The sequence below is a fragment of the Lycorma delicatula genome, chromosome 2, assembly GCF_047948215.1.
Source record: "Lycorma delicatula isolate Av1 chromosome 2, ASM4794821v1, whole genome shotgun sequence".
Classification (NCBI taxonomy): Eukaryota; Metazoa; Arthropoda; class Insecta; order Hemiptera; family Fulgoridae; genus Lycorma; species Lycorma delicatula.
The window spans coordinates 106,639,838-106,652,429 of NC_134456.1; the positions used below are offsets into that span (position 1 = coordinate 106,639,838).

General features: G+C 30.6%; 1 protein-coding gene across 3 annotated transcripts in view; it reads right to left on the bottom strand.

Annotated features, from left to right (window-relative positions):
- LOC142319071 (proton-coupled amino acid transporter-like protein pathetic) overlaps nt 1-12,592 on the bottom strand; it is a 190,196-nt gene that overhangs the window by 29,574 nt on the left and 148,030 nt on the right. For all 3 annotated transcript variants that reach the window (XM_075355934.1, XM_075355935.1, XM_075355933.1), the window contains one exon: nt 143-259. In XM_075355934.1, coding sequence (XP_075212049.1) covers nt 143-259 — 117 coding nt within the window. The remainder of the gene's footprint in view (nt 1-142; nt 260-12,592) is intronic.

Below are 12,592 nucleotides of genomic sequence, written 5' to 3' on the forward strand. Positions count from 1 at the left end.
ATATTAAATGTGCAGTAATTAACAAGGTAGTATTACTTTAAACATTAAATTTTATGAATGTTATAAAATAATTTGTAAAATAAATATGCATAAGTGTGATAATAATAAATGTAATTTGCAATTATCCAAAATTAATACTTACGATGTAGCATGTGTTTTATCTCTGTTATTAAAAGGGTTATAATCATTTTCTGTAGAAACAGTGTTCAATGTTTTACCACTTTTTTTATCTGGATATGATACATCTGTCAGTTTCAACCTAAAATTAAAAGATAAAAAAATTACTTTATTAAAATATTGCTGTAAATTTAATATTAAAAAAAAATAATAATAAAAATAAAAAGAATATAAAATTAATTTAGTTTTATTTTTTAATATTTTTTTGAAGTACTTCATTTTTTCTTAAAATTCAGACATTTAATTAATCTACTTTTTATAAAAATTTCCATTTATCATATCTAAATAATAGTGAAAAAAATATATATTCTGATTTATGTGTCAAGCTCTTATAATTCAGTGATGATTGGAGTGGCTTGGTTGTTTTGCATGTTAGTATCTTATAACTTCACATGTACATATGGTTGATTAGTTTAAATTACTAACAACTAATGTCTCAATTAAGTTTTTTTTTTTTTTTAGAAATAGTTTTTAGTAGAAAAAATTATTCACTTCCGATATTTAATAACCTTAATACCCACACTGTTATAGTGTATTATACACATTATGCAGTTATTCATGGCTGTACTTGTTTATAGATTGCCAGAATCTTCATATTATTATGTAAATCTAGCAAACTGCACCCTAGCAGAATTTAATTATTTATAAAAATTAATTATAACATACTTACTGCTTTACTTCTTTTATTTTTTTCTTAATGTTAAGTACTTTTACAGAGATCTCTGGTTCATTTAAACATATAAAGATTATGTTAATTATGTTAAATTAAAAACATAGTCTCCACTGACAGTACTGAGGTGGTAAATCACATTTCTCTATATTTTAATTTTTGAAGAAATGTTTTTTATATAACAGATATAAGTTTTTATATGTTCTGATAAAGTATATATCTCTGTGAAAGTGTATAACATGAAGAAAAGAGCGAATAATAAGTGGTAAGTTGTGAGGATTAGTTTTAATATATAAGTAAGTATAATTATTACATTTCTGTTAATTTTTTTATAGAAGTTTGTTTCAACATGTTGCTTACAGAACTGATAATCCCCACCGTGTTTGTGGATTTGCAAGTAATATACATCGCTATATAAACTTGACTCGGTGAAGAAAAGAAATCACTTTATTCCTTGCTTTTATTGAATCATATCATGAGAATGACTGCAATTTTTGGGGGTGATTTGTAATTGTCAGGGTGCTAACAACCATTACACGATCACTTAAAATACATATAAAAATCTACTAATTTTGTTCCTGGAAAGACTAGTTTTTATATAAAATTTTAAAAACGAGATAGAGAAGTTAATTTTAGGTAGCTTAATACGTAATCAATAAATTTCTGGTGTTCATAAATGTTTACATTTTAAACACCATAAAATTTTACTTTTTTTACCCTTAAAGTGTATAAATTTTACATTTGAAACTGTAAGAAAATGTATGATTTTTTTTTTTAGCTATACAAATAAAATATAAAATAACACTAAGAAAATGTGTTAAATATTTCTTTAATGTCAGTGATATATATATATTTGAAATGTATAACAAATGTATTAGTGTCAGTAAAAATACATATACATTTATATTTTGCTGCCGAATTTATTTAATTACACATGGCACCTTAGAACCTGAACAGTAGCCCTAAAAAGGGCTGTTTGGAATTTTGTGATGGTGGCACTGAAAAGGGCAGTTTTGTGTGTGATAAGGTAGCCCTGAGAAGGGCTGTTGGGTCCGGTCGTTGCTATCCAAATAAGTCAGTTCGGCTCGCCTCGACGATGATAGTCGGAGATTTGCGGCTGATTAATTGGAATCGGACTGTGCTTTCCTTGGTGGCATTTGGTTTCAACTACAGCGTGTGCTTAGCCCCTCAGTGTCGGGGCGGCGTCGGTCGTCTTCCATCGGCGCGGTGCCGATCAGTCTCCGTCTTCATCGCTACGCCTTCTGATGGTAGCGAGCTTCGTGCCAGGCCTGCTACTCCGTCGGCATCCGCCGAGAGATCCCACGTTGGGCTAGCCAGGGGATTTCTTCTTTCTTCTTCCTCTTCTTCTTTTTGGTTTTCTCCTAGTGGTGGTTCACGAGTGAATGCTTTCGTGGAACGGATCGGAACGCAAGGATGTTGGAGGGTGCAATACCTTCCTGTCCTGTTGCAGTGTGCAGATTTACGTCCTTTGCTGCTGGATCATTCTAATGAAATGGCGGGTATTAAATAGTTACTGGCGTTTATTCGTCTTGTAATGTTGGGTCTGCGTTCCGACCCAGAGGAGTGTTCAACGGCTGGGATCCAACGGAGCGGTTTGCTTAGCACGTCTTCCTTGACACTCCCTTTCTGCCCAGAGAGGGCAAAAAGTCTTGTAGCTTGGGACCATCCTCCCAGAAGGGGCGGGTGCCGGAGGTGATTTTAGGGCCTGTTCCTATAATGCACGTTATCTGCTACGTTTCGCAGTCAAGTGCGGCTTGGTTGGGCTGTTCTAGGGTGTTATATGCTAGGACTAGACTGTGCAGTTTAGTCGGGAAAGGAGACGGGGATAACGGGAAACGGAATTTTGCGGCGATGCTGTAAGTTTGACTCTGGCTCTTTTTTATAAAGAACTGACGTTTTTCCAAGGTTTTTATAAAACCTTTATGAGGTTTTTTAAGTCTTGGCACTGGCGGTTTTTGGCGTTGGTGTTAGTATTTTTGATGTTGTTTGGTCAAATCTGAACGCGACACGTTCCTAAGAAGGGTTATGGGCCTGCTTGCCTGAAGGGCAGGCAGGAGAGATGTATTTATTGAGCAGGGTGATTTCGAACGCCCTAGCGCTGGGTTTGTGACAATTTTGAAAAATTCGCCCACCCAATATTAAGGGACTTCTTGGTAGCCCTTATCCCGGCCGGAATGCTCTCCTATAACTATCCTGCTGCTTATAAAACAGGCCAACGTATGATGGGGATATTGCCGCTGTGCCGTTGTGGTCGGATATTGGACGGGTAGCTGGCTTGGCGGTTATATTGTGTTTAGTGTGAATAAACAAACAAAAGAGCTAGCCTAGCTGTTGTTTGTTGCAGTGAAATCTTACGGCAGCGAGTGCGATTGTGTTAGTATAGTGATGTACCGGGCGACTTAATTTTTTAGTCCTCATCAGTATTTGTAATACTTTATCGTCTATCGTGTTTTTGTCAATATAACTTTAAATATAGCTGCCATGTAATTAATTCGTAAATAATTCGATTCAGTCGATGCCAAATGAAAAAAATTGAGTAATAAATGAATCGTTATTACATTATTTAGTTATCTACTTTCATTAGGCTATTAACGCAAAATAGAAGAAAGTGGTAAATGATCATGCTTTATTAATAATTCTTGAACTTCTGTAGTTTCCGTTCGATCGCCGTTGAGCGTATCTTAATTCATCGGGTTAGCGTTGTGCATTAGAAGAATTTTAAACTGAACAGCCTATTTATTTTTTTTCATTTTCTAAGTTCTGTGTGCTATTTTCGGGCTGTTGTGTATGTAAATCTTTGTGTTTAATTTAAATGTTATTTTTGAGGTTTCGAATTAATTCCAGTGTATTGCATTTGTTATTTTGTTTTCTGTATTTTGTGTATTTTGTGTATTTTTGTGTATTTTGTGTATTTTCTGTATTTTGTTTTCTGTATGGTGTTTTTGTTATATCTGAATCTATTTAAGAGGTAATTTGATTTTACATTAAACTTTAAAAATGACTGATAGAGATTCAACTTCCATTGTAAAACATAAACGTGGGAAGCCTCTAAAAAGCGGGGAAAAGACTTCTTTATTTTTAACGGTTTAATTCTCTACAAAACGAAAACCCATCTCTATCCACAAAAGATATTGAAAAATGACAACCAAATTGGCTGGTTTGTCGACATTTAGTGTTCACGACATAAGGAATGAAATTAAAGAACTGGTAAATTGTAAATACCAAACAAGAAAACAAAAAGAAGCTAACCGTGTTGACGCAGTGCGACGAATTTGTAAAAACTGCCGTTGGATTGAAGTTGCACAGTGTTTTTAGAAATAATCAAGCGTCAGCCATAAAAAAATGTTTATCGCTTGTCAATAAGGATACTGATTTACAAACATTAAAAACAAATTAAATCTATAGGTTTTCAATATTTAAAAGAAGGCAAAAAAAGTATTATTACTGAAAGGGAAAATATCAAATTACGGAGAAGGAAGTACTTGAGAAAAATAAAGAATTTTCGGAAAAAGGGGTAAATATTTACCTAGGTGAAGACTTGGTAAATGAAGGACACGTAACGTCAAAAGTTTGGGTCAATAATTAAGGATTCAGTTGCGGTTTAAAATCTATCCCTAGTAAAAGAAAACTATTAATAATACTACACATCGACAGTAAAGATGGTTTTTTGCTAGATGATTTGTTAGTTTTTGAATAGAAAAAGAATGGTAGTTAACAGCAAGAGATGAATGGAGATGTTTTCACGAGTCGGTTCAAAAAACTGTACAGCTTTTACCGGATAACAGTCACGGATAATGCATCTAAATAAATATGCAAATAAAATGTGCGTGTTGTCTAATGTTCAGAAGAATTTTCTTATTAGTTCCTTTGCACAGTCGGTCACACATAAAAAAAGAATTTTATAATTTGTGTGTGTAACTTTCGAAACAGTCTATTATAAGGCAACGCGATTTGATTACTACAGGATAGCTCTTAAGGTGAATAGAATATAGATGAACTGCAGGTTCCCCGACACAACCGGCTAGCGCCGACGTAGTAACCGCAGCAAGTGGCATTAAACTATTATAATGTAATAAATAAATACTGCAATATTGTAATCTTATAATAATTACTTTTTTCTTCTTTTGTTGCTCAATGATATTGCCACATAAGCTTGAAGTGGGGTATGGAAATGTAATTTTATGGCATGTGTAAATGACATGCCTGACCGGGATTCGAACCTGGGATCTCCGGATGAAAGGCCGAGACGCTAATACTCCGCGACGAAGATCGATATAATATTTCCATAATTATTATTTATATTTGTATTATTATTTATTATTATATTGTTATTGTTATAGTAAATTATTAATAATTACTATCATATTAATATGTTTATTTAAATTAAATTTACTACTAAATGGATGTATAAATAAAATTCAAACATTATACATAACAAAATGTATTTATGAAAATTAATTTTTTTTAATTTAAATTCTTTCAACCAAGCTCCTTGGAATGGTAAAGTCTTGCCTTTCATTTGGATATTCTGTCTTCTAGTCCAGGCCAATACATGTCATTTTTTCCTCATTCTATAAAAAAATGGCATCTTATTATCATGCATCAGCAGCTGTACAGAGTGTCAGCCACAATAAAACAGAATACAGAGGAGTTAATTGGTGTTGGTTAGTCTCTACTTCAAATCAATTAAAGACATTCAACATATAGGATTCTAGAAGCCAACGGCACAAGCGACATAGTTATCATTTTGGAGTTAAACGCAGAAATAGGTAGGTAAGGATACAGAAATTGTGGACAAGAGAGATAAGTAAATGTCTAGTAAGTTCTGAGAACTGGTGAGAAAAAAATTTAACTATTTCAGAAAGCAGCTGAGTTGTGTAGAACAAGTTGCAATCAGTTCATCAGTAATCAAAGAGTAACGTGTCTACTCTTTGATTGTATACCTCACATTTCATCCATCCTGTAAACAGTAATCTAAGGGTGTAAGGTCCAGTGATCTATATGGCCAATTTACCAGCCCTCTATCTCACCTTTTCTCAACTTGGGAGTCACGAAATTAGCTTACAACTTTACACGTCACATAGTTTAGCAAACAGCTTATTCTGCAATGATCGACTTATAATAAAATTAACCATTTTTTACATCTTTAACAAAGAATTTGTTTGAGATTTTCTGGCATATTTTTTTGTGGCAAGAGCATAAATGTGAAGAATGCAGTATGTCCATTCCGCCCTTTTGTAAGATGATCTTTTAATTTTTTCAGAAGTCCACCTGTTTTTTCCTTTCCATCATCATTATGTACTGCAAAAGATTTTATCCATTCTATGTTACAGTTTTTAGTAGCTTCATAAAAAACAACAAAAAGAAATTGTCTTGTTGCATGACCAAAATTGATTTGCAACAACATATTTACTTTGATTGATCTGTCCCTATCGCATTCATATATCACAAAACATAAGAACTGAGAACTGTTTGCCACACCTGTTTATTGTCCAAAAACTTCTTTTGAACTCACACACTGAATTATCTGATCACAAACATGGCAGCCATGTCATCTATTTACCTTGATACTGTGTCGTTAGAAAGCGGAATTTTTTCAATCTTTTTGCTTCTTCCATGCCTCTTAAAACACTGACCATAACAATTGTAGCAAGCAATATTTTTCTGTGATTTTATGGTGTTTAGACATCTTAGCTACTCTTAATGCTACGAGATAAGATACTTTAAGTGTGTTTTTATCACTATATATTGATTTACAAATACATGTTTATTTGATTTCTCAAAGTATGTAATTTTTTTTTAAATTCCAAGTGTTTGGTTTCCTGGATGTTTAATTTTGTAAGTGTGAAATTAATTTTAATGGCTTCATGCTTTCATCGGAGAGGACTTGAAAGCAAAAACACACTGTGGCTTTCCATCCAATGAGATAAAACCATAATTTAAATAACTGTTATTGTACAATCTTGTCTTTTTACAAACTGATTCACTAGATGGAGGTGGCTCACTTCGGGTTTTAAACAGATTTATCCATTTTGTATAAGAATCTAATTGAAAAAAAAATTAATTACATCGTTTCAGATCACACTAAAAAACTGCAACCTCAATTATTATTTTTCTCATTGAAACCGTGCTTTTAAAAACTTAAATAAAGGCACCAGCCTCACACTTCATATTTGAAACTAAAGGTTGTGCAATCCCTTGTGTCTCTTTTATATTGTTTAGAGCATGACATGTTCAATCAAACATGACACTCTCAAATCGAATATTATGCAAGTAGACCCAATCACAAGAAATAAGCATGTACACATCAACTTGGAAATGTAAATTGCTCGTTTGTACACTTCATACATGTACATTCATACCCATCTCTATCAACACAGCTAAATAGCTTTACCTAGATATCACTGGGTTTTGGTTCGGCAGGGGGGGGAGAGCAAAATATTTGTGAAATGTGTTGGTGCTCCATCAAGTTTACACTTCAATTCATTTTGCCAATGAAAATTTTTCAACCACTGTAAGAAATTCATTCTAAAAAATTCCAGATAATTTCACGCCATGACATGTTGTTTTAGTATGAAAGCACCTGTTAATTGATTGTTGATCATACTGCACCAAACAGTCACTGATCATCGTGCTGAAAATTTGATTAAACTACAGCATGTGGGTTTTCTTTAGACCATCGATGTGAATTCTGTGTATTGTTCATGACATTATATGTAAAAAGTAGCTTTGTCAGAAAATAGTATGAAAGGAATTAATGGTAATCGTTGTTAACCCATTGACAAAACTGCAGTTGTCTGGTTTGGTCACCAAGCTGGAGGTGTCAAACTTTCTTAACATCATCATGTTAAGAAAGTTTGACATAGCTGTGTCATCACACAGTTCATCATCATCATGTCATCTTGATGTCCATCATTATGACAACAGTCCATGATCATGTAATGTCCTCCATGCAGTACTTTTTGGAATGTTAAGTAGTGAAAAAATTGTTCATGTGTTCATTGTAAGACTAAGCTGTACCACCTGAAGATTGTTATTGTTTTCATCACCATGTGCTGGTTGACATTCAGATGAAACATGAGTGCTGGACGGTGTACCATTCCATGAATATTATCACAAATTTTACAAAATACTTTACTGTTTGAAACTACTTGTCCAAGACACCTATGTCAATATTCTTCCACCGCAGCTGGAGCACTTCCATTGCAAAAACGTATACAAAAATCCTACTCACATATTCTGCATGAGTGAAGAGACGCAGCAATTCTCAAAACAAAGAATTGAAAAGAGAATTTCACTCTTTTAAATTCAAATTCAACTGGAAAAATGCAGGTACAGTTTATAGTACAACAAACACAAAAAAACTGCATAACTCAATTGTCAAAAATAATCAAATACCGTCAAAATTATGACCAAAACAACTAAATTGCCTAACATTTATTATTAATATGTAACATGTAATATGTAAGTTAGTTTTGAAGCATACAGTTAGTGTTGACAAACTAATTTTTGAGGGGTCTAAATTTATTGTAATAAAAACAGTTGTTTTTAATTTTTTATATATTCATAAGATTTTTCTGTTAAGTCATACTCTATTTTATTTTTTATACTAAAAGTTGATATTTTTTTTATTATTTATAACTTTATTACATACATTTTCTCTAGATTTCTCTACAAGTTTTAACAATAAATTTTATACATTTATTAATTTAACAAAATTATTGTACTTTTAAACAAATTTTTCGTTAGCCATAACTTGATAACACAGAGTTTTTGGAGATATGTTGTCTATACTTTTTCCTTATTTCAAGCTCTAGAATTAGTTCCCAAAATATTTCTCTGTCCTCCTGAATCATTCTATGTATTTAGATAAGGCATTAAGTAGAAGAAAGAAGAAAAATTCTTAATTCATATACCAACACAATTTGTTAGCATGTTATTAATTTATTTATTTATTTTGTAGTTAGTAGTTTTGAAGAAATCTTTTACTACTAGAACACTAATGAATGATACAGTAATTAAATAATTTAAAAACTATAATGATTTGATATATTATATAGTGGTATGAGCTAATAGAAAGTATAGGAGATAGAATGAAGAAAAGAATACAGCAGAATTGGAAAAAAAATATGAGAAACTACTACGGTACCTAATTTGTATCAGTTCATTGATTACTTATAAGTAAATAAATAAAATATGTGAATTAATTTTAGAGTTATTACAATATGATTATTACAATTACAATTAACTCATTAATTAAATTAATTACACAAATGTAAGCTGATACATGTATTAGTACATTGCTGGTAATATACTGAACAATTTTCGAATAAAAAATTGCATTAATACTTCAAAACCTGTAGTAATTTATACATTATCAGAGGAACTTGGACTGTTTAATTGCTTTGTAATTACAGTGCCATAATTATTTCTTTGTTGTCATATTCATAATTTCTGCATGTTAATTATGGCTAGTTAATACTTTTCTTGCTTTCTATCTATTTAATTATTTTAACACGTTTACATTTATTATTTCTTAGATTGACCAAGGACTTAAATATTTGCAATTGTAGATTTCATATTTCATTTGTTTAGTTAATTTTAGATATTTTTTTATTAATTCAAAATTTACTTTGTTTATCCACTACAAAATTGTCTTACTGGTTTATTTTGAACAAAAATCACTTAATTAGTGTTAAGAATTGATTAAAAGAACAAATGGACTAGAAACTGTGATTCTTTTTAAATCAAGTTTATAAACTATCATTTTATTTTTTTTAATAATTTCATGTAGCATTGCCTGTTATGATAATCAGATTTTTCATGACTACTCCACTGAGACATCAGTAGAATGTATTAAATATAATCAGAGTTACCTAACTTGTATTTTCTATGTCTGGAAAATACTTTATTCATAGAGTATTATTCATAGTTTGTGAACATTTCAAGTCATTATTTTTCAGTATGATAGTACCTCAGATGTTAAGGATGTTAAATGACTATCAGGCTGCCAAATGTACAGTTTACCATCTTGTTTGTAATCAACTCAAATGTTTTTCTGACCATAATGACATTGAATTTAGTAAATAATGTAACCTTAAAGTTTTAGCTATGAGGAAAATATTAGTCTTGATAATCTTTTTTTAAAAAACAACCCTCTAAATGAATTAGTGATTTGTTTAGATAGTAACTCAGAATTTCTTTTGATAGTGATGCAAACATTATCAGTGTCTGACAAAACAATTTTATTTTTTAGTGTTGAGAATGGATATAAATTCAAAATTGTAAAATTCTCATGTACTAATGTCATTTCTAAAAGAAATTGCACTTCATCCAAGTGTCTCAAAGTTGTTATCCTAAATTCCTGTTGCTACATAAAACTTAAAACAAATGAAAAATGATTTTACTGTGATATTTTATGAAAATTCTTAGTGCAAAGAAAAATTTAGTTTATTTTAACAATCTCAATTTACTATAGTTTATAAAAGTGATTGAATAGTTTTATTTTTGGTTTGACATAAAAAATAATATTATAAGTTTCAAAAGAACTCAGATAGTAATATTAGGGAAGTTCATACTTTTTTTTTTGTAGGGGTTAACTTATGCATACTTATACATTCTGTATGAATATACATAAATAAATAGATGAAGAAAGAAGCATTTGGAAAAATATAGTTAAAAGAAGAGACAGACTTATAAGCCACATATTAAGACATCTTGGAATGGTCGCTTTAATATTGGAAGGACAGGTAGAAGGAAAAAATTGTGTAGGCAGGCCACGTTTGGAATATGTAAAACAAATTGTTAGGGATGTAGGATGTAGGGGGTGTACCGAAATGAAACGACTAGCACTAGATAGGGAATCTTGGAGAGCTGCATCAAACCAGTCAAATGACTGAAGACCAAAAAAAAAAAAAATACATAAATAAATATTCTATACATATATGAGGTGATAGCATCACTTCAATATATCTTCCTAAAATCATGGTTAAAAACTCCTGCAATTATAGTATGTTTGGATATTTGGCTTTGTGTCTCAGGAATGTTTCAATCTACAATCATGGAAATGTAATATGATATTCATAGTTGGTGTATTAAAGGAATTAGTTCTAATAAATTTTTATAAAAGCTTTTTAAGGGTGAACAAATAATGAAGGGGAGTGATAAATTGAATAATGGCATTAGACTTAATTCACTTATGTATAATGTTTTTGTTAATTAGAACATAATTTAAAAAATGTTCATTGAAAAACTATCTTTATAAAAACCCAAAAAGTTAAGTTTTATTCAAATATTTTCTAAGTAAAAATAATTTTTTTTATAATTTCCAGTTATATATTTTTTATGTTTTTCCTTATAAGGTGAAATCAGGGCAGGTCTGGATTTCAACCCTTACTGAGTAAATATGGAATAAATACAAAATATTTTAATGTAATTTATTCAAACAACACAAAATATTGCCAGTCAAGGATTTTTTAATATATCTTTAAACACTTTGGATCATATTACCTTTATTACCTTCACATAAGGTTTTTTAACATTTTATTAATTTTACAAACCATTCAAGAAATTTTTATTATTTCCCCTAGGTAAGAAAGTAGATAATTATATTACGAAAAAGTAGGTAACTCATTACAAATACATGATAAGTTTAGTGGTAATGTAAAACAATTCATTTTTTAAGACATTAAACTTCCTTGACCTTACCATCACCAAAAGCAACCAACAAAAGCATTTTTTTCAAAATATATGGAAAACCAATAGCGAAATACACTCATTCACAGTATTTTGAAACCAAATCTTAAATAAAGTATCTAGTCTTATACATCTGATCCACAAACTACTCAACATATCATTAAATATGTTACCTCTGATGATCACATAAAAGAACTCAGCTGTTTAAAATTTTGTAGCTTGGTATAAAATAAAGCTGTAATATTCAGGGTAATAAGAAAAGAAACCATTGTGTACAGAATACTATCACTGAACAAATATATAATGTTTAATTTACGTAATATTATATATTATTTAAATTCTATTAATAAATCACCTAGTTCAGAATATTGAGATAAGACAAATCTTACCTTAATTTTTCATGAAAGTACGAGTATTTTCATGGCATCCCACATCCTCAGCTATGATTGAAATAATTCGGTTATTGGTTCATGATTATTCTGTCATTATTTCAATCACAACTCAAGATACAGGATCCTGCAACAGTACTGTCATGAAAAATTAAGGCAAGATATATCTTATCTCAATATTCTGAACTAGGTGATTTATTAATAAAATTTAAATATAATTTAACAGTATAGAGGAATAATATGAATCTTAAAAAAATTAGTTTCAGTAAAGTAATATTATATAAATATAATATTACATCTGAAATATACAAATTTAGCTGTTCTGACTGTATATTATTCATCACTGGTCAAATAGGATGCAATTTCAAATAAACATACCAGTAAAATTTAGTACCACTCCATACCAACATAAAACTTAGATGTATATCACAAATCCACATACACTAACCATGTTTAATGTATATGGTGTGTGATACACACCATAACAAATCAAATCAGATATAATATACTTTTTAACCTCTTTCTAAGTACTAAATATATCTTCCTAAATATGCTAGCAATATTATTAGGTGATGGCAAAGTAAGAACAGCACCAGTAATCATAGTCAATGAAATAGCTGCAAAACTGACTAAAAGTGGT